Raw genomic sequence first — 27,364 nt, forward strand, 5'->3', positions numbered from 1 at the left:
GCTCCCTTGACCGCCCTCAGCAATCATCCACACCAGGCACTTTCCCTTGCAACAGAGCTTGCTGTATCACCTGCAAGTACATATCTAACAACCCATTCAAGACCCCTCAGGACTCAGAAGACATCTTGTACCTACAGCAACCTTATCTACTGTATCTCTTGCAGTAAATGCTCAGCCATCTACATTGGGGAAACAGGAAGGAGACTCGGAGACTGCTTAAGAGAACATTTTAGGGCTGTGAAGATTAAAGATTTCTCCAAGCCTTTGTTCTCAAAGATGATTTTTCTAACTCCTACATCAGAAAGACTACAGAAACTAAAATTATCCTGCAGCTAGGATCACATCTTCCCCCTTGTATCCACAAGCAGTGAGACTGGAGAACACATTTAGCCATCCCCCTCAGACCAAACCTACACCATCACCATCTACCTCTTTATGATTTCTTATCTATTGCACATCTCCAGTCATTGTTTACACGTCTGTATTGTTTACATTCAAACTGTCTACATGTTTACTTGCACATTGTCTACTGTTTGTTTGTATATTGTCTTGATGCACTGTTTGCACTTTGTTTTGTTTTTTACACTTGTTTTACAATCGAGAGACTTTCTGCAAGTAAGAATTCCATTGTACCAGTACCAGTTACATATGGCAATAAAGTTCAAGTTCAAGTTCTCACAATGACAGACTAATTTTCTTCTAAATTCTCTCTATTCATTATAGGTTTCATTTCACACCTTTCTTCACCCATCCTGACTTCACACTACCTGATTGGCCACTCTGTCTGTCCCCCTCCTCCCGCCTCTCACTCCTCCTCTCTTCCAGCTTTTGTTCTCCTGCTACATTACCTTTGCTTACTGCCCTGTCTTTCTCACACCTGAAGAAGGCTCCACGGCCAAAACGTGTTTTCTTTCTTCTCTTTTCAGCCTGGAATAAACCTATTACTTGTTCCTTTGCAGTCTACGCATGCTGACACATCTACCCACCTAAACCAATTTATATTTACACTGAAATTGGGAAATTCAGGTCTAAATTAGTTAAAAAACTTAGCAACGTTCTGCCTTCTGCCAGTAATTCCGATTTGTTCAAAAGAAATGTACATGCAGTACTGCAGGAAACTGCTTTCTGTGCATGTAACAGCTTAAAAACTCATTAAACAAACCATCCACAAAACATAGTGCCACTCAAAATGAGAGTCATTTTCCAACACTGTGCTTGTCTCAGGTTGAGGTACAGTATGTTTTATTCTAATGCCCTACTCACTAAATAAATACTGTATATCCCTGTAGGAAATCATAAGCTCTTCACGGGTGAGGTGAAAAAATAATTTTAAAAGTTCAAGTTCAAGTAGATAGCTGTGTCAGCATGTTTACACTGCAAAGGAAGAAGTAAAGGTTTATTCCATGCTGGAAAAAAGAGACATAATTTTTAGAAATTATGGAAGGCTCCATAATTTTTAGGCTGATCTCTCCATCCGCATTCTCACAGAGTGAGAGTGCAATCACAGAGTGCAATCTTTCTATTGCAGAAAGATATCCAAAACCAAAATTATCCTGAAACTAGGATGAAACCTTCCTACTCCTTTCAATGGCAGAGTCATTTCCTTCTAATGCTTTTTATTCATTTGCAGGTTTTGACTTCACACCTCTCTTCACCTCTCTCGACTTCACACCCCCTGAGTGTCCACTCTGCTCCTCTCCTGCTCCCTCCTCCTCTCCACTCCCAGCTGTTGTCCTCCCCTGCTTTATCTACTGCCGGTGTTCCTCTCTCCCACACCTGAAGAAGGCTCCATAGATGTTTCTTTTCTTTCAGCATGGAATAAACCTTTACTTGTTCCTTTGCTAACCATTTCTAATCTTTTTTTTAATTCGAATGACTATCAAAAAGCACTAGTCATGCAAGCATAAGTGATCGGGTTAGTTTCAAGATTCAGAACAATCAAGGTGTGTACTGCATTTTATTTTTATGCAAAACAATCTAAGATTCTTTGAGATGAAAAAGCAGATGATAAATTCAATTCATTCAATGTTCACAGTCCTCAGAAACAAACCCTTATTTCAACATACACACAAACTGTTTTGTTAATGTTATAACAAGTTTGTGTTATCTGATTTAAACACGACACTGATCTTGACTCCACAGTCAATTCTCTATGTATCCCAAAATAACAAAAAGTAAAATAAAGTTTGCTATAAAGAATTTGATTATATATTTAATATTTCTTATTTTAAAACACAGAAAATATAGTCCATATAACAGCACTTATATAATAGCAGCCAGATCAGGATTAAACTCAATGTCAATAAGTTAGCCTCATATTCATACTGTATATTATGTAGAATCATAGCTCAACTCTACAATCTTAATTCTGCTATAAATTTTACTCTTCACAATGAACCCCATGACAGACCAGACTTCCTGCATGCGCTTAATTCTTCAATTAGGCCTCAGCTTAGAGCTGTAGTGTTATACACCCGTAGCACACTTGTTTACTACTGTTGTAAAAGTATCTGACCTCAATGAAAGTCCTACATTTTAACTTAAAGTTTGCAGTGCAGTCTACTTTGAACAAGTGACGAACAGCTTGTGTTTTCCAACTTTTCAATACTGAAGTAAAAAAATATATTTGTCATAAAACATGATTCAAAGCTTCATAAATTATTTAAGGTTAAAAACTGTTTTCTTCATATCACAATTTGAAGGCCAATATTCAGAAATTTATAAAGATTTGGCCCTGGAAAGGTCCTCCATAAAAGATCCAAAACTAATAAAAGCTTACGGTTACCAAAAATTTAAAAAATGTATTTGAAAAAGACTGTTTAAATACAATTTAGACATTTCTTCATTTGGCTGAAATATATGGACAATAAATTTTCCAAAATGACCACAGTGTGACACTTTTGAACCTCCTGTGGGTGAAAACCTGGCACAGCAACAGCGCAAAAGAAAGGAAAAAACAGTATCAGTGATACGATTCCTTCTCCCATCTCAGAATGACATTTCTGGGTATGGGGTCAACTGCTGATCCCTTCTTGAGCCTCACATGTAACTCTTCTGTAAAGAAATCATTGGAAGATCACACATTTCAATTTGAACAGGGCAAGAGGTAAACATTTTTTTAATGAATCCATTTAACGTACCATATATTTGATGGAAATACAAACCAGGACAAGCCAGTACTGATAGGAAATTTAAAGGCAGAAATCCTTTGCACAAAACAGATCACCACAGAATCACCCATAGGAAACAAAAACCACTTTTTACAAAATTACATACAATTACTATTGTTCCTCCATCTCCCGCAGTAAATGTAAATAATTTAATCATAACCTTTTGATAATTAAATCGTTTTTCTCTGTGTTGTTTGTTGTCTGATAAGAGAGGTTATCGTTACTACCTTTAGTAGTGAAGTATACCTGAAAATAACCTTTTCTATTCCCCCTCTTAGAGTTGCTCCAGGCTAAAGATGTTTTACAGATAATCAGTGTCTGTTGCAGGAAAACAGATTTACAGCACTGTTCTTAAAATAATAGTTTTCTTGGATTCTTGACTCCTTAGCCTGATTTAGTTTTAATTGACTGTTGACTGTTTAAAATATTAGTTCTATAGGGATTCGACCAGAAATGCACAAATACTGAATTGGAATTTTTCCTCTCAACACTAACTCCAAAACTTCAAAGAGGTATTTAACTAAAACAATTAAAATTAGCAGGCCACGAGTTTAGAATTTTCCTTCATTTGTGGCATGGAAGATGATGATAATGAATGCGTCAGATTTCTATTCTTTTCCCAGTCTCAGTAAAGCTTTCCAATCTTCATATTATATATGCAAGCCCCAGAATGGCATAAAAAAACCTTTTGAAAGAAGAATTACTAAACCTATGAAATGGAAACAAAAAACAAACTGAAAACCCCCTGAAGAGAATTATACAATGTATAAATAATGATTTTCTACACCACTATCTTTAATAAAGGGAACTCCTTCAATTATGCTGACTCTCAGGAGGCAAACCAAGTTTACCTATTTCGATTTTAAATTATTTATATACTGTACTTAGACTCCAGGCCCTTAAAAGAATGCTTTTTAAAATTCAAATGTAACAGTTGAAAAACAAATTATCAACCCTTGTTTCAGAGAAATAGTACCTCAATTTGATGATTTCAAGTTTGTTACAATTTTCACACAAACACAGGGAGAACATACAGACTCCACACAGACAGCACCCCTGGAATTGAACCCAGGACCCCAACACTGCAAGGCAGAAATGCTCACCATTGTACATTTGCTGATACACCACACTAAAAACATCAATGTCTGAGTGAACATTAACATTTTAATTTGTGCATATCAAATAAAATCCACAATTGTAAATTATGTTGCCATGATCACACATCAAATAAGAATATAAAAAAATATCACCCAATTTCAAGAGATGGATTATATTCATGCAGTAAGTGTTGAAGATGGGGATTTCCTTAAAGAGAAAATGTGCTGTTGTATGGATCATGCAAAATACTTGTATCATTACACATCTAATAGTATGTTATTAATTCTGAAACTATAAGGATCTATCAATAAACAGGGGGCATATCCGCCATCACATTTTCTTAAAGATCCCTTCCAAGACATAAGAAAGAGTAAATTGTCTTAAGACTAGAATGTTATTTGAAAGAAATAACAATGCCATAAAAGCAAAAAATGTAATAAAAGCAACTTAAAATGCCAATCAGAAAAATAAGTTTGAATAGCATATATGTAGGAGTCAATGGTTTAGTTCTCCTGTGTGGATTGTGAATATAGTCTCATACACCTCTTTATGATTTATCTTCATCAACTACAGAGTGATATTATCAGACTACAATTTCTTTCCATGCTCAAGACTAATGTCAGCCCTACAACAGGAGATAATTTAAAAGTGCCTGAGGTAAAGAAAGTAATCTACTGTTCTCTGACATTTACTTTGTGAAAGTCAGCCACATTAACAACCACTCAAACTTGTTTAGTTCAAACCTATTGCACTTTAGTTTGTCACAAACAGCCCAGTTTGTCCTAAAACCATATAAAAGTGCTTGTCAGGCTCATCCACTTTTCCACAAGTAACCAAGGAGATCTGGCAACTGATCTGCTCGATATACACAATCTTGTCACTCCACAACACATGCAGAGCTCAAATCTGACTTGCTTTGTACAACTAGCATTTTCTATGCTCCATCAAACAGTTTTAGCATGTACAGTTTTTAGAGTCAATAAAAGTGTGCTGTAGGGTATTAGCCCTTTGGCCTTACCAAGGTACAAAAGTGAATTATTCAAAGAACAAAAGGAATGTGCTACAAAAAATACTAACGATCTCTCACATCTGGGTTGTTGGCTACTCTTATTGGATGTGGAGAGCAACGGCAAGAGAAGGGGCAGCAACATTGTCTATGAATTACACCTGCTACCTCTATGCACTTAACAGATCAAGGAACAGGTGTCAGAGCATGAGGCTGCATACAGTGAACACCAGCTGCTGTGTTACCAGCACTTCCTGCATGTGCTTCAACAAGAGCTGCATCACTAATAAAGATGACACTGGCATTTTAAAATGAGATTCTTTAATATCAACAGCTTTCCATTTGTACCTTCATCTCAGAAGGGTATTATAATTATCCCAAGTTTTTTGTAAGCTATGGTTCTATTTTGCAGGGTCCTGTTCAATATCTTCTTAAATTACGTGCCACCTTAAGAAATGCAATAAAAAAAGACTTGCATCATTTGATCTCCAATTACATATCAATTGTTAGAACCTGTTTAAAAAATGCCATCTGTTTTAAGTACAAGGTATTTTTTGGCATGTAAGGAGTTTTTCATCCAGATTTTTTCTTTCTCAAAATTGTCAGTTTTGTTTTAACATTTTTCTACAATGGAAAATTAAGCTATTCACAAGTAACAAAGTAAGTGAATGGAATTAAACAAAACTGAGAAAAGTGGGGAAAAATATAAACAGGTTGATCAATTCGTTGTTTGCTTAGACGTCTGAAATAAGAAGTCACTGGAAGCTCCAGAATCCTGTCTGAAAAACATTTTTGTCTGAAAAAATCAAACATAGAGTGGTGTGAAAAAGTGTTTGCCCCCTTCCTGATTTCTTATTTTTTTGCATGTTTGTCACACTGAAATGCTTCAGATCATCAAACAAATAAAAATTTTAGACAAAGATAACACAAGTAAACACAAAATGCAGTTTTTAAATGAAGGTTTTTATTATTAAGGGAAAAAAGAAACTGTGGTTCGCTGGAGTCCCAAATCTTTAGAAATGGCTTTATAACCTTTTCCAGACTGATAAATCTCAATTACTCTGTTTCTCATTTGTTCCTGAATTTCCTTGGATCGCAGCATGATGTCTAGCTTTTGAGGATCTTCTGGTCTACTTCACTTTGTCAGGCAGGTCCTATTTAAGTGATTTCTTGATTGAGAACAGGTGTGGCAGTAATCAGGCCTAGGTGTGGCTAGAGAAATTGAACTCAGCTTTCCAAACATGTGATAAACCACAGTTTATTTATGTTTTAACAGGGGGGGCAATCACTTTTTCACACAGGGCCATGTAGGTTTGGATTTTTTTCCCCTTAATAATAAAAACCTTCATTTAAAAACTGCATTTTGTGTTTACTTTTGTTATCTTTGTCTAATATTTCAATTTGTTTGATGATCTGAAACATTTCAGTGTGACAACATGCAAAAAAATAAGAAATCAGGAAGGGGGCACACACTTTTTCACACCACTGTACGTGGGAGACACTGCATCCAATGTGTGTGTGTGCGTGCGTGAATGCGTGCGTGCTTGCGTGTGTGTGTGTGGGGGGCAGTTTATAACTAAATACATCCAGGACGGTTTGGGAAGAGCTCTCTGAAAAAAGAAACAAAACATTCCAAGCACCTTATAAATCTACATACGGCCATTTTCAAAGTTCTATTCAGTCAACCCCATTGTTATATTTTACTTTTATTTTCTAGTCTACAAAAGACTCATAGGTTATTTTACAATAATGTCATGACATTTGTAAGAATAAATCAGGTACAAGCACATGCACAGTATTTTCAACTTAAAAAATAAGAGTATCCTTGAGTGAAAAGAGCCTGGAGCAATTTCATAATACATTCTCTTACCTCAAATATCAGCAAGCATACATCTAGCTACGTTTCCCCCCAAAGATAACAGACTCTTATTGTTTCGAATTTAAAATATAAATACTTTACTCCATTTTGGAAATTACACAATTAAATTGAACATTTCTGCTCCACAGCCAAAATGTTTTGTCTCTTTTCTTTCCTTTTCTGCATGGAATAAACCATTCTTGTTCCAAATGATTAAAATATCATCACCAAAGTGCAGTGATGGTCCTCCCAAATCCTAGCTATCGCCCACTGTCTGGGATTAGTGTACACTTCATTCAATATTCCAACTCCTGTTTTTTCATGTACTTCAATTTCATTTTTCTTGTTTTCAATATCATATACTTCAGAATTATTAAAAAGCAGGGATCATCAACATGAGGATGAAATTAAATTAAGATTTAGAAATTTTTAAAATGTGTTAAGAGGAACAAACTCCTTTGAGCAATTTCCAACACATCACCATATGAAAAAATACACACAGCTGTATTGTGAAATGTGCTGTTGATCCCATTGCTAAGGAAAGGGATAAAGGGAAAAGGATTCCCTTTTTTTGGTAAAATATCTTAAAATTAAGAAGTGTTAATAATAATAATTTTATTTAATGATATACTTTGTTATATACTTTGATCAAGTGATATACTTTGTTCAAGTTAAAGACTTCAGTGCAGATCCAATGTCCAGGGTATTTCTTGCCTTGTGCCTATCTCTTTTAAAAAGCTTTGACCTTAATTTGAACACCTAGGTCTGTGATCATGTGCATATTTGTTTTATCTTTAAATTGTCATTCTCCATCTACAACCCCCAAATGACTAATTAGCTTTTGAAATTGGAGAAAAATCACTGGCCTCAGGACAGCACCACTAAAACAACACAGATCAAAGTCAACCAAATTCATAACACAGCAACACAACACCTTATCCACTGGGACACACAAACACAAGACAAACGTGAATGCTGCAGTCCATAAAAACAATACACTAGTTGAATATCTGACCTGGCCATAAAAATCAGATAACACATTCTGGTTGTCCAGGGAGGAAAGACTGTGTTCTCACTCCCAGAAGAGGGAAATAAAGACAGAGATGCACTTTCTGCTGCTCTGTGAGAAATACTCTGGGTTTAGACCAGGGGTCGGCAACGAACATGTTTTTAACAGCACATTCAAAGAATGTGACGTGTAATAACAGTCTAATAAGACACAAAATAATTAAATTAAACAATAATAAAAACTGTGCTTGACTGTTCTGTAATTCATAGTAAGCAACATTGAATATGCTACTAAATTAAATCTCTTTGGTGCGGAAAAAATTGATTCATTTTTGGCATTATTTTCAGTAGGCACTATTTTTTTCACAGGAAAGCAAAGTTAGATGTTCACTTATTTCAGTCAGTTACAGATGGGGAATATCTAAAAGAGGATTTTCTTAGTTGTTCAGATGTATTTTTTAATTAGTTTGCCCAACATACACGATCATCGCTAGAATCAAAGACCTAGTTGTGTCTGCTAGATTGGTGGAGAGACTCATGAAATGGCCCACAAAATTAACAAATAACAGATATTGGCATTAATAGATGGAAAAGTATTTGTGCTTGAAGCGTGTGTGGATATAAACGACATACAGCGATGAGCAATTCTGGAGAGATACTGTGACTCAGATGAAATCTGAGAAGAGCTGTGCTTCCTTAAAACACAGCACAACTACAGGGGAACATGTATCTGAGATGTTTATCAATCATTTTGATAAATTGACATCAAGAAATATTTTTTGTGACGACTGATGGTGCCCGTTGTCGCAAAACAGATGTGATTTATACAGATCATTGTGGATTACACTGGCCACCCCACAATAAACATTTATTTTACTGTTCATCAGGAAAATCTTCTTGGCAAGATTTTGAATTATGAGTGTAATAATGTGATAACTACAGTTCTGAAAAAAGTGACTTTTCTTGTTGTTCAATTTGCCTTTATACACCGACAGTCTCAAATTTAACTTCAGGAGGTGGACAGTGCGTACAAGTACATTGAGCTTCAAAGCAATATTTATTGGCTAAACTATGTGAAGGTTTTGGCATGCTTTGTGAACTGCAAGATGAAAAATTGTTTTTTTCATTTTATTCTTTTTTTTTAATACCACCATGCATATGAACGAACTCAATCTCCTTTTGCGGGGTGCAGCTCAAACTCTTATGGTCTTTTCGAATCATGGAAGGCATTTCTTGCAAAACAAGCCACTTTCTCTCAGGACACTGACCCTCAACTTTCTGCTATTTTCAAAATATTGCACAACCCATGTTGCTGAGTTGTTTTTCTGATTAAACCATATAGTTTTGATACCAGCAGCATTAAATGTTTCAGTGGATGGGTGTTGAGGATTTTGAAATGTAGCTGAAATGTAGTTAATTGAATTACAGTGCTCAGATTAATGGAATTCAAAGTACTAGGATCTGTGAAACAAACTTGTGGTTACTGAAAGCAACCACAGTGTCTCTACCATGTAACAATGACCTGTTGGAAGCCCCCTCCAGGTGAAAGTTGACTATTTGAAGAAAAAGGCATTTTCACTGCTCATGAAGTCAGTTCTTTGTTCCTGCTGTAGTCAATTAACAACTGAACACTCAGAGGTTTACATGCTGCTTAAAGTATCACCCATGAGCTTGAGATGGGAGAAGTCAGCAATAGCACGGAAATCCATAAAAACTCTTAATAACTCTTGTTATACCCTTTTTGAAAGTTGCCGACCCCTGGACAAGTGAAACATTCTTCCCTAAAGTAACAAACCTAATTCTAGAATTTCCACACCTGCCAAAATCAGAACAACTTCTAATCCAACTAGGGGACGTGGGAGGAAAATCAATAGAGCTAGCTGTCCAGTGTGTGATCTGCATCAGTGAGCCTGTATCTCAATAAAGTCTTGTTATACTGTATGTGACTGTCCAATTATGTGTTTGTACTGTAAATGTCTGTAAACATTGTGCTTATTATATAGTCTCTGTTTTGGCAACAATACAATTTGTCGGTGCTGCCAATAACCCTCATTGGATTTGAATTTGAATTTGAAATCTATGGTGGTTAATCAAAATTGAAGAAAAACACTTAATACACTGAAAGACTTCATACAAAGAAACAAGAGAGAGAAAGGTAAGAACAAAAGATGAAGTGAGAGACAGGGAAGCTGAAGCAGCAGGTGAGCGGACCTTGTTCTGGTGCTGGATGTGGTGATGTATTCTTAGAATAGGTAGATTGACTCCCTTTCACTTTTGGACAGCAAGGAATATTTAGCATGTGCTTGTATAAGGACACTTGCTGAATCTCTTGTTGGCCTGTTTAGGTGTTACTGTATACAAAATTTCAGGTTACAAGGTTAGCAGTTAGTCAGTTCATATTTAGAAATAATTAACTGTTTTTTTATGAAGAACTAGACTCACTCACTCAGAACTCAAAACAGAGTTTCAAAGTGAATTTCTATTTCACACTTCTTGCTTCTCTTCAATCAGTTGATGAAACGTTTAAACAGATGCAGTAGCTAGAATCAGTATTTGGCTTTCTATAAGACATCTGCAGCTTGGAAAAGAAAACCTTAAAACAGATAAGGAAATTTTATATAAAACTAGAGTCAACAATGACACATAGAAATTCGAAAGATATTGATGATGCAGAATTGTGAAGTGTGCTTCAGGCTTTTTCAAGACGATTTTGGGATCATTCAACTCCTGAAGAATTAAGAAAGTTTTATTTTTAAATGCAGTTTTCCAAATATTTTTATAACATTACACAGTCTTTAGACTTTGTAATTTTCTGTAGCAAATATGGGACATATATTGTCAAAGCTAAAATTAAAGAACAAAATGTTTTACCAGCCAGTTTATCTAAGGGGTGATGTGTGATTGCATGGTTCACTAAAGGCACCAGCTGCTTCTTTTAATAACAATCCCCCCTCCATTCAGGCACTATCAGGCACACATGCCTGATGTCTGTGTGTCAGCAATAATTTCAAGGACCTGAGCTTTCTCCCAGACAGGTCATCAAATACACTGAACTGTCTGAACTGACTGTGGTATCTGAGTACCTGCCATTAGCATTCAATATGCAATAGGCTTATTTGGTTAATATCTAACTCTGGTCTGACTTCATCATGTTACTCCTGCCAGTGTTATTTAGTTCCCTGAGTTTTTACATTACATTAATAAATTCTCAGATTATCTCACCATTATCTGAATGCTTCCTTACCTCTCACTATTCCTCATTAATTTCAAATTCTCTATAAAACTGATTTAACCTTGCTACAAGTTTCTTTTCTCCATCTAATCTAACTTATTTTCTGCCTGAGATTGCAAGCCTGATCACTCTCTACATTTGGTTCTTACTATAGCTCCTTTATTTTCTCATTGTGCTATGCGTAATTCCTTTAATCAACATTTCTGATGTTCTACTTTTTTGTCAACACTTCTCTCAGCTCTAAAGGACTGAGCAGGTCCTTTTTAAACCTTTCCAGTCGTTTACAAATCTTTGCTCTCCATAGTTGTAAAAATCTGTCTCCCGTATTCCCATTTTCTCACTTGCTTTCTTTCATACTATCTCTTTTTAATTCTTTTATTTCCCTTTCCATCTCAATTTCTCATGTCATCACACATCTGTAGAAGGCTCCACGGATGTGTTTATTCTTCCTTCCTTTTTACTTTTCTATATGGAATGAAACTGTACTCTGTCAACAACAAATACACAATTTACATCTGTATTAATGGAATTATTTTTTTAAATGAATAATTTGTATTGTTATACCCTAGACAATGTGCTAGCATATTCACCAGTTATAAGATCTGTTTTCCAATGGGGAATACTGTTGTTCCATAAGCTAAAGGGATGAGGATGATATGCATTACTGAGAGCTGGAATATTAGAAGTACTTGCAACTGGGATTTAGGTGGTTATCAGTATATAAAACAGCAATGCACAAAGTAAAAGACCATACTGACTTCAGCAATCTGAACAAGGTAAGCTTGTGAAGATTTTCTAACCCTAGTATTTTATATTAATCTTAATAAAATTAAATGTTTTTTACATTAAAAAAAAGATTTATAAAGAATCAATATAAATATACATTAATTACACTACATCAATGAGGTAGAATAAAATATAACAAGATATAGTGGAGTAAATGTAAATTAAAACTCTGCACCAATAGGTATGGAATTGTGAGTCTTAATGTAGCACACTATTCAATTTCAGTTTTAATGAGCTATAAACTGACACTGATGAAGATTCACAGTGCTTCATATTAAATAGCTGCTCCCATAACAACCTCCAGTGTTCTATCAAAAGCTTCTTATTTCCCACTAAGTTGTTCCACTGAAAGTGTTAATTAACACAGATTGAGAAAAAATTAACATGTTTTTTCTAAATCATAATGATGCATTCACTATTCTCTTCCCAGGATAAAACAGAAAGTTATATGCGTTTATTTTTTAATCTTTAGTTACTAATCAAGTAGTTCTAATGAATTGTACATTGTTTTTACTTGTTGTAATAAAGGCTGTTTTTGTACTCTACGACTTATACTAGTCAGTGAAAGATCTTGTTTTTATAACATTGTCCTTTTAAGCTTTGTTAAATATATGTTTCCTCAATTTTAAATCTAATCATTTCTGAATACTTAAACTTGATTATTAAGATTGTTTGATTAACACATACTATTATTTATTTACGTGTATTGATACATTAACAAAGCTATTTAAAACTAATCCATTTTTATTTGTTTTATTAAAGCATTTTAAAAAACTTTATCTATTTCTTTATTAAATTTCTCATAGAGTACATATGCTTCCTTTATCTTGCTTCGTGTATATGAAATTCCAAAGCAACTCATATTTTCCCTTGACAATTTAAATTAATAGCTGGTTTATCAATTCCTATCACTTAAATACTTTTTCAATATATGTGTCCAGTGAAAACTTCCACCTATGAATATAACTTATAGCATGCTTAATTTGAAATGAGTGCAAAATCTACTCCCAATAACAAAATCATTTAATAAACAGAATTGTATTTTTTTCACAAAAAATACTAAACTAATACTTATTGAGCCTAATATAAGAAAGAACTGTATAGTTTAAAAAAAACTGTAGACAGAATTTGGAAGATGCAAAGACATTAAAAAATAGCAAAGTCCAAATGGCAAACAAAATCCGTTTTGTAGTAAGGTATTATAGTAATCAATATTAAAATCAGTGCTCAAAAAACGTTTTTGAAAACTAATATAAAAGAAAGACTTTAAAACAAAGCAAATATTATGATTACAAAACAATAAATTTACTGTATAGAAGACTGTTCTGAAGTATTTTAACCTTATATAGCCATGTACAATACATACTGTGTTAAGAAAAGAAAATCACATTGAAAATGTATGGCTTGTTTAACTGGATTACCATCAAGCAATTGGTCCTATAAGTAATTTCAAAAACAGAACATTCAGTACAGCATTTTAGAAGAAAAGTAATAATTTTACATAAAGTTAAAATAATTTATATAAAGAAAAAGTTAGTCTTTGTTTCCCTGTTTGTAATTACAGGTCATGACATTTGAAACTAGGTTTCTGAACATACTTAAAGAGGGTATGTTTTTACATAAACAAGTGCATCATTTTAAAATATTTGTGATACAGGTAATTGCGTTTTTATATCAGTCTAAATGTATATCTGATATTGTATGGTATCTAAAATAATTTAAAGTTTTTGTCTTCCAGGAAACAAATTTTCACTCACGTCTGTACAAAATGAACTTTTCTCAGACTGGAATGACTGAAAACATTCACTATTGTTATGAATCTATGAACAAGTCATGTCTGAAACATGTTTATTTGATAACTGTACGTTCTCCACTTTATCTGATCTTTGTAGCAGTCATTTTGTTCACTGTTTGTGGAAACCTGTTTGTCATCATTTCCATTGCTCACTTCAAACAGCTTCACACACCGACCAATTTTCTTGTTCTCTCATTAGCAGTTGCTGACTTTCTATTAGGAGGATTTATAATGCCTCCCAGTATGGTCCGATCCCTTGAAACTTGTTGGTACTATGGAGACTTGTTTTGTAAAATCCATTCCAGCACAGATGTCATGTTATCCACTACTTCTATTTTGCATCTCTCCTTCATTTCAATCGATCGATATTATGCTGTGTGTGAACCACTAAAATACAAAACTAAAATCACTGTTTGTGTTGCACTTTATATGGTTATTATCAGCTGGGCTGTGTCAGCTGTTATTGGATTTGGAATGATCTTTCTAGAGTTAAATATAAAGGGGATGGAAGATACCTACTACAACAGATTTGATTGTGTAGGTGGCTGTGTCCTAATACAGAGTGAAGCATCAAGCACAATTTCCTCCACACTTTCTTTTTACATCCCTGGGTTTATGATGGTAGGAATCTATTTTAAAATTTTCCTTGTAGCAAGGAGACAAGCCCGGACAATTCAAGGAATAGTATCCCAGAGTAAGAGCTCAGAAGACGGCAAAACAATGACTTCAAGCAAGACAGAAAGAAAAGCTGCAAAAACTCTGGGAATAGTAATGGGGGTCTTTCTCAGCTGCTGGACACCATTTTTCTTGTGTAATATCATGGATCCTATTTTTAATTATTCAATTCCGCCCGTTTTACTTGACACTCTTGTGTGGCTAGGGTACTTAAATTCTACATTTAATCCTCTTGTCTATGCTTTCTTTTACAACTGGTTCAGAAAAGCTCTTGGTATGATTGTGTTTGGGAAAATATTTCAAGCAAATTCTTCAAGAACAAGACTAATTACAGATTAAAAAATTGATGTTTAATCCTACGGTATATGAATTATATGATATACTGTATGGAAACAAAGGGTATGAGAATATTGTGATACAAAAACCAATGAAGATAAATGGAATTATCAGTTTTCTGAGAGGTATAAATGAAGGATAAGGAGACTTTTGTTAAACATTTGAAAGAAACAGAAGAAAAAATTCAACTGAGATAATAATTTGTAAAATTCAGACATAGGACTATTATACATTTTCAAAGGACAGACTGATTGAAAATTATGATCACTGTAATCACTTGTTTCACTAAAACAGTATATTTGCATCTCTAAATAAATGTTTCTTTCTTCATAGTGTACTGCATACTTGGTATGTAATTCTGATGTGGGCTTAATGTTTCCTTGTTTTATGAGGAACAGCTGAGAAGGTAGTGTGTTTTATCTGTATGATCTTAGACATTGTAATGGAAAACGGAATAGTTTAATTTCATCTGTAAACTACAAACAACCTTATTCCATTTGTATCTTACCCTAAAATATTGCCCTAAAAATTTTATCTTAAAAATAATATATTTTAAAGATGATGACTTCTCTGAATGTACGATTACTTTCCTCTAATTCATGCAATGTGACATGATTTTCGCTGTTATTGGATTTGGATTTATGTTTCTATAGTTACAGTAAATATAAAGGGGATGGAAGACGTGTACTGTGAGCACTAGGTAGCAGTAGTCTGATACAGAGTGGAACATCAAGCCTGATTTCTTCCCGACTGGCACTTTACATTACTGGATTAATTAGGTTAGGAATCTATTTCTTAAGTAGGTAGGATGGTGATGCAGCGGTTAGCAGTACTGCCTTACAGTGCTTGACTCCTGGATTTAATTCTAGACCTGAGGTGCTATCTGTTAGGAGTTTGTATATTCACCCCAAATGTGAAGGGGCTTCCTTCTACATTCCAAAGCCATACTGATAGGTTAATTGGCTTCTGGGAAAAATAGCTGTAGGTGTGGGTGTATGCTTGTCTGTGTGCATCTACCTGCAATGGACTGGAGACACCTCCTGTTGCTTGCTGGGATAGGCTCCGGCTCACCCTCCAACCCTGAACTGGAAGCAATGGTTAGTGAATGCATGGACGTATCTATTTCAAAATGTCCTTGTAGAAAGGAGACAAGACAATTCAAACAAAGCACCAGGAGGACAAGGAGGACTTCAAGGAGAACAGAATGAAAAGCTACAAGACTCTGGCTATAATGATGTGGATTTTCAGTTATTGTGTTTGTGTAATTAGCATGGATTTTTTTTCCATTCCACCTGTTTGTGTTAAGCTACATTCCACATTTAATTCTCTTGTCTGTGCTTTTTTTTATCCCGTTCAATTGTCTCTGGTTCAGTATGATTATCTTTGGATATTTCAGGATGGATCGATAGAAAAATAATACCAATTGACAACCCATTGATATTTTATTATTAATCATAATAATACAGTGGTACAGTACTTTGTTTTTCTCTTCACGGAACTTGACCATGTCTACACTTTACCAGGTTTAGCTTTGATGAAGGACACTGTTTCCCAAAATATACCAATGTGATTACAAAATAAAATGAAATTTAACAAAATGTTTGTGGAGTATTATATAATTAAAACAGTGAACATAATTTTGCAATATCTGGTGCAATAAGACTCAATTGTTATAAACATTCACATGATTTGAACTTACACTCTTCTATTTCAGACGTTTGGCAATACAGAGCAATGTATAGAGAGTGGGAAGGTAACAAAAATTCAAATTTCTGCACTGCAAATTCTGGATTTCCATTTTTTCATCCCTAAACAGATAATAACAGATAATTGCTTACCTTTGGTCTGTAGCAGAGCAACAGATTGTGGAGTATTAGTCTTGGGTTAGAACATCAGAAGTGGGGTACAAAAAAAAAATCCTCATCAGGTTGCTAGAGAAATTGGCTTCACCTGTAGGCAAACTGATTTCGCTGAGAGATGAAAGAAGTTGTCGTCTGTATCATGAGTAGACCGGCAAAATCTATGTATGAGACACCAAAAACAAAAACAAAAAGACACCAAAAGTGTATTATGGATGAGAAAACATCCAGGTTATATAATAGTGAGACATACATCTCTGACCAAACAGGACTAGCTACTTAAGATAATACAAGGTAACAAATGGAAAATTAGAACAGATAGGGTTTAAGACATTATAGACGATTTGTACTTTTGTAAGGGTAAAGATATGGGAACAATTGTTAGAACTCAGTACAAGAATGCTTGAAAAAAATATTGGAAGAGACTTTCAACATGGATTTAAAAAAAAGAATGTTCACATATAATATAAAAGATCCCCATTTGTGGAAGTGAGGCTTAGGAGACCTGCACTCAAATCATTTGAACACAGATGTAAAACAAATGTCCAGGCTTCAATCAGCCGTTGCTAAATAAACAAAGGAAAAGATTTTCTAAAAAAAGAAACCTGGCTAGTATTTCACTAAGCTCTAAAATATGTACTTCTTCCTGAACACGTCCAATTTTATTACTGAGCTAAACAGTAATACTATTAGTACAACTTCTCCCTGGGTTACACAAAATGCAACATACACAAATTTCAACTTTATGTAAAAGCTTCCAATGGATCCCGTTTTTACATTGGGGATTTACAAACATAGATCACGTTTGTAAAGGGTGAATAGTGTAGCAAGTTCTTTCCATGGATGAATAGAGCAGAATAGACATAATAGAGACTCTGTTTTACGTTTCAGTCTTGTTTGCGTATTTGCACATGTGATAACCGCTTGTTAATTTGTGCTTTTAATTGAAATTTGTAAGTAATCTATATTGCAATCATGTCAAGGAAGCACCCAAGTGATTTTGTTATTTACTGTATTTTATATTTCATGTTTAATTACTAACAGCATACTGTAGATAATGAAAAGTATATTATTTCAAATTTGTTAAATGATAATTCTCTCTAATTTGTCCACTGTACTGTATATCTTTAAGTGTGTGCTATATTTGATGTTTAATTATTCTAATCATAGGGATTTAGTTGTGGCATGACACAGGGGCGTGTCCAGTGTGGAGGCGGAGCCCTGGAGGAAGGGTGACGCTTCGTCTTCGTAGTCCAGCTGTTCTGGCTGTTAGAGGATGAGCCCCAGCTGTGAGGGCTCTATAAAGGCACACTGGACACCCAACAAGGGGACAAGCAGGGCCACCCTGGAAGGGGAGGATCATTTCACTGGTGGCCCTGGAGGGGATGAGGCCATTGTTCTTTTTCTTTTCCTTTTTTCTTTTTGCCTGTAACGTTACACATCTATATCGGGGCAGGCTGAGCTTTTTCACACACCAAGTTTTTATTTTGTTCTGGCCTTGCACTTCCTGCTCTTTCAGACTGGACCCTGTGAAATAGGGTAAGCCAAGCCTGGATGTCGCAATGCATAGTGACACACATTTCTTTTTGCTCTTTGTTCTGTTTTTCACCATTTTTGCGTTATTTTCGGTTCTTGCCAACCTCACACCGGTGCTTCCGTCCCTCATTTAGGGGTGTTGACTTGGGGCAACCATGTTGTGAAAGGCGCTATACATTGAATTGAATTGCATTTGACCAGTGCTCACCACGGCTCTGCCCACTCCCTCACTGTTACACTATAGATGGAGGAAGTTTCTTTTTTCTTTACCTCATGAACAGCTACTGTAGATGCTGCTATGTTCTTTCTCTTGCTCTTAACCCCACTTCATGAACAGCACCACACTTGTCGACCATTAAAGGACAATAAATCCTTGGTGAGCCTTTAATTCTGTTCTCCTGTTTCTCCATCCTCACTCACAAACACAGCTGACCAATAAGGAATGTGTCACGATTGTAGTCCCTCCTCCTTAAGGGCGCTCCGGCTCTTTCACTTCGGACCTCATTTTGTGCACCTGCCCCTTGTTCCAGCCTCCTTCCAGCCCCATTTAAAAGCCAGACGCTGACACCAATCAGGGCTCTGCATTGGTTTCCGCATCATGCGAGCCCGGGACCTGGATGTGCCTGGCTCTGTTATGCTTTTAGTTTCTGTTCCCGTTCCTGTTTCCCCTGCCGGTCCCCACTTGGTTTTGGTTTTTAATCGTTATTCCGGATGGATCGCCTGGCTTTGGACTTTTGCTCTGTCTTTGGGTCCCTCTTTTGACTCATCCCCAGATTGTTTGCCTTGGCCACACCTTCCCCGACCACCAGCACTCCATTGACACGCCCCCCCGTATTCATTCCCGTATTTTCTTCACTTTTCACTGGATCGTGTCATCCGCATAGGGTCCGGAAAGAACGCTTTCGTTACAGAATGACTGCTCTAATTTCATGAATGGTAATTCTTTATATGTATTCATTCAAAAGCTAAGAAAGGGTCACTCCCAACTTACTGTATGTAAGAGTCAGGTTAGGTAATGACTTACAGATCAGAGCCCTTACATAACGTGGGGAGAAGTTGTGACATACAGGTTTTTCATCTGTCTTTATAGGTCCAATTACTGCAGTACATTGAAAGACTTTCTGCCACATATCATTACAGACATTGTTTTGAGGTATCAAGCCCACATATCTGTCCTCTCATGACTGAGCATGAGCAACTTCCCTTCAAGACCTGAAAAGTGGTACTGGGATTCTTGCTAAAAACTGTAGGGTTCTTGTCACATTCTCCTACAACTCCTTCCAAGTGATGGGCAAGTATTCGTAGTCAGACATACCCTTCTCCTCAGGTGTCCCTGTCTCAGACTGCCACTCTTTTCTCCTGACTTCTGGACAAACTAGCAAACTAGGAATGTGTACTTGTCAGGGTCCATAGTAATGTCAGACATGCCATTAGGATATGCAAACCTGCCAATGCATCCACATGGGCCATTCATACAAGACCACAGATTTCTCAGAATGAGAGACTTGAGAGACTTGTAGAGTGTCAATCTCAGTCAATGTGATCTGAACATTTCCTATTAAATGAATGACCTCACTGTGTTCAGCAGTAGCCAATAATAATATAAATAATATTAATTTTCAACTAAATAAAGCAGATTGTGTTTGAAGGGCAAACAATTTCCAATAAACTAGGCAGACATTCATAAAGGTTACTAGAAAAGCACTTCCATTCAATTTAGAAAAGAGACTTCAGTGTTCAGTTTCAAATCACTCAATTAATATGGGTTATATGTGGCATTTTACCCTAAACATTTTTTTTAATAATGTTATTACTGGAAATTTGGAATATGTAAATAAAATAAATGTTAGAGAGTAATGATAATTAAGCTTTAGTTTATTTTAGTAATACTGTATGTAATGACCAGTTCATTGGTTTGCTGACCAATGGGGAATACTGTAGCTCCATAAGGTAAAATAATAATGAAATGTCTTGTCAGCAATTAATGAGAGCCAGAACAGTTCTGGATGTAGCTGGATGAACCATTGGGCCCTTGGTGGATGGTTAATGTATAAAAAAGCCTATACGAAATTGCTGGACACATTGCCACTAGACGTCTGAATAAGGTAAGCCTGTAAGGCTTTGTAATGCAACTCTATTAAAGACCTGCTGTTTTTCATTACTTTCTTATTATTCATAATAATATTAGCTTATAAGGAATCATTAGAAATTGGCACTACAGATAGGAGAGAAAGTGTAGTATATTGTGACTAATAAAATCTAATAATGTACATTTAAAAATAGTATGCTTTTTATTACAGCAGTTAAGTACAGTATACTGTATATAGTTAAACAATTGTAGTGATAAAGCAATATGCCAGACTACATTCAGAGGTTGCACAGAATTTCCTGTTTTAACACCTTTAATTTTTTTACATAGTTTTCAGAAAACGTGGTATTAATAATGTAAGATTAAGAAAATGAAAATTTTCTGTACATTAGAACATTGATATACTTAAAATAACTTTCAAGTAAGTCTAAAGCCTGTACTTGAGGGAATCTGCACTTATTTTGTATAGAAGCTTTATCTTATTTCCTTATGGTATTAATACCTTATTTTTACCTTGAAATTGAGTTTTTTTTTTAATTTTCAGCATCATTTTTAAGCTTTAACATACTAAAACATGAAGTTAGTGTTCTTTTTTTCTTGTGCTAATAAATCACATAGTTCTTAAGAATTATTTATGATATTTATATTTAATATATTTATCATACATTTTGCACAAATTAAAAATGCATCTTCCCTCTTGCATTTGTGAATTGGCCACTTAACAGACATTTTTACCAGCTTAATTAACAATAAATGAGAAGCCTATTGATATCTGTAAATTCCAGCTTCACTTCTATCATTCTCATTTATAATTAATTCAAAACCAGCAAGTGTACAGTACAGTAACACTGGTGAATTATGTACAAGAGGTTACAGCTTGATCTATCTAATATATAATAAGATAAGGGTTTTTCATAAGTATCACAGGAGTAATAATATTTTATATTTATTGTAATTACTTAGAGCATACCTTGTGCACATTATGAAAACCTGTAAAACTGCACAAAGTGCAGACACAAATTAATTTTTTTAATTTTTTCTTTTGTTTAAAAATGAATAAACAGATATTTTTTGTAATTATCAAGCTCATTATAGAAGCCTATTGGTTTATACTGTAATATTTTAACTCCATGATCCAATTCCATCTAACTCATTAATAATATCATAACCAACCATTTTTTGTTGGCTGAAATTAAGCACACATTTACACCAAGAATACACTGATGTCCAACCATTTCTTTCTGGAATTATACTGTATGACTAGAGTACATGCATATTTAAAGAACAAAAATGTAAATTGTCAAAAACACGTAAAGGTCCATTAACAACATGAAAATCAATAATATGTGATTTTAGAATTGTGATTTATATATATATAGAATACTTCTAATGAAAAATTATAAAATCCCAAAATTCCAAGTTAAAGAAAATATTCATTTGGATACTTTTTTCATCTTTCCACAGGAGGGGACTTTTCTCACACCATCAACTGCCCAACATGAACTTCTCTCAAACTGGGATGACTGCAGATACACAGTTCTGTTACGACTCTGTAAACAAGTCATGTCTGAGACATGTGTATTTGACTGCAATACGTGCTCCAATGTATCTGTTCTTTGGGGTAACTATTATCTTTACTATTTGTGGAAACCTGTTTGTCATCGTCTCCATAGCACACTTCAAACAGCTTCACACGCCGACCAATTTTCTTGTCCTTTCTCTAGCGGTTGTTGACTTGTTATTAGGAGGATTTATAATGCCTCCCAGTATGGTCCGATCCCTTGAAACCTGCTGGTATTATGGTGACTTGTTTTGTAAAATTCATGAGAGCGTAGGCGTCATGTTATGTACTGCTTCTATTTTGCATCTGTCTTTCATTTCAATTGATCGATATTTTGCTGTATGTGAACCGCTAAAATACAAAACTAAAATTAACGTCTATGTTGCATTTAACATGATTACAGTAAGCTGGAGTATTTCAGCTGTTACCGGATTTGGAATGATATTTCTAGAGTTAAATATAATGGGAATGGAAGATGTCTACTATGAGACATTTTATTGTATAGGTGGCTGTGCTCTGATACAGAGTGAAGCATCAAGCATGATTTCCTCCACACTCTCTTTTTACATTCCTGGGTTTATTATGATAGGCATCTATTTGAAAATTTTCCTTGTAGCAAGGAGACAAGCCAGGACAATTCAAGGAATAGTATCCCAGAGTAAGACCTCCCAAGACAGCAGAAAAACAACTTCAAGCAAGACAGAAAGAAAAGCTGCAAAGACACTGGGCATAGTGATGGGGGTCTTTCTCTGCTGCTGGATGCCATTTTTCTTGTGTAATACCGTGAATGCTATATTTAATTATTCAGTTCCAGCTGTTTTACTTGACAGTCTTGTGTGGTTAGGATACTTAAATTCTACATTTAATCCTCTTGTCTATGCTTTCTTTTACAGCTGGTTCAGAAAAGCTCTTGTTATGATTGTGTTTGGCAAGATATTTCAAACTGATTCTTCTAGAACAAAACTAATTACAGATTAAAGAGTTATTTAATCCCGTTAATTATATAATATTTAATTAAGATTTCTTTTTTAGCTGTAATAACTTTGTGATTGTCACAAAAAAAGGAAATGTTATTAATTACTATACAATTACTATCACTTTTATTGAGAGAAATAAATGAGAGATGCAGAAAGATTTTTCTGTAACATTTAGCCGAAAAGAAAAAAATAGATTTTTTTATAATTCTGACTCCTCTAGAACTGTTCTAAAATTTTAGAAACCATGCAGAGAGAGACCATGAGAAAGAAAAATATTTTTACTGTAATCACTTTTTTCTCTATTGCATTTGCATCTCTTGAACAGCATAGCTCATTTCACTAGGAAAGCTGTGGGGAGATGGGGAGAAGCCGTGTTTTATTTGGTGTCTCAACTGATAATATTATGTACAGTATGGGTTTATATGAATGTACAATTGCATTCCTGTAATCACTATAAAGAATTTAAAGGCCAATGCTTCCCAAAGCAGCAATTCAAATATGAAACATTACATGGTTTAACAGACAGCCCTCTTCCTCAGTGTTCATTACTGCTTTACTAAAGAGAATAAGCCTTGCTTGCACTACACTGTTATGTTTCCTTTAAACCTTGAGATAAACTGGTGCAACGTAACGATACCAGATTCTTTTCCTAATGTTGAATGAAAGCTGTTCCAATTTGTTCTTCCCCTGTGGACGTAAGGTCCTTTCAATGTTTTATGTAGTCCTAAAACAGTATGTTGCTCTTTAATACTGTAATCAGCTCTCTATAAGGAACTTATATTCAATTTCTTCAAGTTTTAAGTAGAAAATGAAGTTTGAATATTTATGTAAATATTTATTTGATTAAACATAAAGAATATTTTATTCTTTATGTAAACTGTACACAATGGGGAAATCCATGCATAGAAATCTATGGAAAACAATCAATAAACTTCATATAATATTACAAATGTCTTTGTTTACAATGGGCACAAATAGCACATAAAAGCTCAGAAATACACACCTATTTAATGTCCCTCATTTTATAAACTAAATCTAACATTATGAAATTTTAAAATTCTCAAATATAAAGAAAATGTTGCTTATTTTGTTTTTAAATTAAGATAATTAATTGTCTCTTAATCTGTTAGATCCTAACCTTTTGGTATTCAAAGATATCTAAGCATACAGGATATTGTTTTGGTTAATACTGTTCTGAACTTATTCTTAATCTATTGATGGTATATTACCATTTGAAATTAGTCCAGATCAATGCAAATTTAAAATGAACTGTAATAACATAACAAAATTGATGCCAGAGCATTATCTTGATTAAAACATTGTATTCATTAATATGCACACCCATATTGAGTCTTGTATCAGAGCAACAGTTGCTGCTTGTAGTCGGGCTCTGGTTCTGGTGGAAGGGGAACAAATCCCTGACCTCTGGGTACAACACAGGATGCTGCTCTTCCATCTCCTCTGGGGACAGGTTGGTCTTCTCCCCGTCTTTGTGATACACCAGGAATGGACTGAGCTTTTCCTGCTTTCCCTCAGTAAAAAAATTGAGCTGCTTCTGTGATATTTAAGGACACATTGGGAATGGATTGAGCTCCTCCCATATTACTCCATGACAGACTGTAAATGGATTGAGCTACTTCCAACTACTTAAAGACACATTGTAAATGGTTACATTTCTTCATGCACTACCACTAGACAAACAGTTGTTGGGTCAACTTCCTACCATACTGCTGAGGACAGTCACTCCTCTGACTTGGACTGTCAAGCGTTCTGCTTCATCCTCATCCTCTTCTTCTTCAACAGGGGACCTGAGGACCACCTCAGCCTCTGAGGACTCAGCCTCACCTCTACACCTCAGCATCTGTAGTCATTGGTGAATGTTTCACAGCTGCCACACAAATCAGGGTCCTTTATGACACATGTGGTCCATTAATATGTGGGGTCTGCACTCCCATCATGCTGCCTCACTACTTGAACTGTGTTTTGTCCTGTATGCTTTTGGGAACCTGCTTTTCTCAAAAGCTATCTGTTGGTCTGGAATGGGCTAGAGGCTCTCTCCTAACCTGCCTAGAGCCATTCTAAAAGCTCCAGAAAATCTTCTTTCAGCAGCAGAATTGGGAACATTGTGAAGATTTAAATAATTCAGGATAGTAGTATAGTTTTTAACCACTAGCGATGATATTCCACCATATTTGGCAAATAGTGTAGCCTTATGTGGTTTCACACATAAAATACCCTGAATTAATTGTTTTGAAAATCCTGGGTCTTTCCTGGTTTTATGTTTAAGATGCAATGACAAGACAGAAAAGTAAAATGTTTGAAAGTAAACAGATATCATAATAATTAACAATAGAGGCACTACATGGAGGATGACTATAAAAAGCACCCCTCAAATACTCTTAATAACTACTATTGCTGCTGTTCAAAAGTGAAAATAAACATTTCAAGAGTATAGTTTTGGCCACTTTAATTTACTAACAAGTCCTGTTTTTTAAATATTTAGATGTTATGTTTAGATGTTAAAATTATTTTGCTTCTTTTTTACACCACACCCAAAGACATGATTGAGAAAACCATTCCTAAAATATAGTGGTAACTAACATTTTAGACAGTATACCTGATTAAATTTCATTACATTTAGTGAATGAATCACAGTTATGACTTCCTTCACAACTACAAATATCCAAATAACATTGTAATAAGTAAGTGATTCTTCATCTAGGCTTAGGAATAACATTGGCAGGCATAGAATTGTTCTTAAGCCAATCAAATCTTTTTTGAATTCCAGTCTTATTGAGAGGGTAATTCTTCAATGCCCTGCTCCAGATTCAATAAAATGCTTGATTATGATTGTCCTTACCATTTCTCTACTTTACTTAACAATGGGACACATTCATGCAATTATTTCACAACTAGTTGCTGATCCTGCCTCCTATAGTTTTGAAAACCATACCTCCTGCTTACTCAGAGTTTAGTTCTCTCATTTCACTGTTATTAATTGTCATTTGTTATTAATTGTATATAACTGAGTTGATAATCTCAAATGAAACCACTCTTTATGTCCTGAACACTATTCCTACTGTATGATCCTACTCAAATCCAACTTTTCAGCTCTTTGTAATAAGAACATGAGAATAATTAAAAAGAAGAGGTCATTTACAGACAACCAAACCATCCCTGAAATTTACAGTAGTAATAGAAATATTTTAGACTGAGTCAAAATATTTATATTTAGACTGTTTTTAGAATACAGAGTAAAAAAATTGAATATCTGGCATTATTTTGTTTACAGAGTGAGACACAGCTGTGAGAATATCAGGGGATCCAAATCTAAGAGACTAAGTCATGAACACAGAGCCACAGACCACTCAGCCATACCATTTATTATGCAACTACTATCCTCTGTAGATCACACCATATCACAGTGAAGACTAAAGGTTCTCCTACTCATTTATAAGGCACTGAATGGTCAAGATCCAGAGTTTTAAAAATGTGTAGTCCAGATCTTAATTAGACACCTACTGATTCAGGCCTTTTTATTCTGATGAATCAAATCTGATGAATCTGATCTGACCAGGCTGTGCATTATGGGTAACAGACCCTGCTTGTTTTCAAGATGACATCTGTGGAGCTCCTTGAACAAATTCTTTAAAGCCTCTGTAACCATCGACTCTTTCAAAACAACTTTTCACCAAAGCTTTTAGTGTATACTGTAACTGTTTTACACAGTTTCTTCAAGTCAGTTAATTCTGCATTCTTCATATGCATTGTATTTCTGCTATTATGATTATTATTGTATTGTACTTTGAATTTCTTGGAAAGGACCCATTTATAAAGTTCCATTGTCATTATTATTGTTACACTGCAGCTAGTTGACGCTGACAGCCATGGTTACTGGCATGCAGGGAATCTGTTGTTGGGGGGACAAAGCTGAGGTTGAAGGTGCTTGGGACTTGCTGAAGAAAGCTGAGGATGAATGGGAATGGAGTCATGGCAGACCAAATTATGAACTGTGGATTCAGCAGACTGACAGGTGGTTGCAGGATGATGCCACTGGATCAGTGCTGGCTGTTAGGACTGCAGAGAAGTTTCTGGTTTTAGTTTCCAGGTCTCAGGTCCCAGGTTTTAGATCTCAGAATTTATAGGGATTTCAAGGTTTTGTGCTGACATGTCTCTCAGAGAAGAACTGAGTGCAGCACTTCCTGAGGTACCTCAATGTCAGAGCACCATTCCAGTGGCATTACAGGTTTTGAATAGGGAGAATTAAGCTGGATGATTAATGGGATGATGGATTAGATGACTGATAGAGCACACTGATAAATGGCCTGAGAGTGTCCTGGGAATGTTTATGGGTTTCTGGGACAAGACAATTATATAC

General features: G+C 35.2%; 2 protein-coding genes across 2 annotated transcripts; both read left to right on the plus strand.

Annotated features, from left to right (window-relative positions):
• The first annotated feature begins 13,926 nt into the window (after positions 1 to 13,926).
• LOC102688019 (trace amine-associated receptor 1-like) lies at positions 13,927 to 15,408 on the plus strand. Its single transcript, XM_015358950.2, has one exon. It carries the CDS (start codon positions 13,927 to 13,929, stop codon positions 14,965 to 14,967), a length of 1,041 nt encoding a protein of 346 aa, XP_015214436.2. The 3' UTR covers positions 14,968 to 15,408.
• A 6,538-nt stretch (positions 15,409 to 21,946) lies between these two features.
• LOC102688222 (trace amine-associated receptor 1-like) lies at positions 21,947 to 22,987 on the plus strand. Its single transcript, XM_069185524.1, has one exon. The coding sequence runs from the start codon at positions 21,947 to 21,949 to the stop codon at positions 22,985 to 22,987; it is 1,041 nt and encodes a 346-aa protein (XP_069041625.1).
• Positions 22,988 to 27,364: the final 4,377 nt, after the last annotated feature.

The sequence above is a fragment of the Lepisosteus oculatus genome, chromosome 2 (genome assembly GCF_040954835.1).
Source record: "Lepisosteus oculatus isolate fLepOcu1 chromosome 2, fLepOcu1.hap2, whole genome shotgun sequence".
Taxonomy (NCBI): domain Eukaryota; kingdom Metazoa; phylum Chordata; class Actinopteri; order Semionotiformes; family Lepisosteidae; genus Lepisosteus; species Lepisosteus oculatus.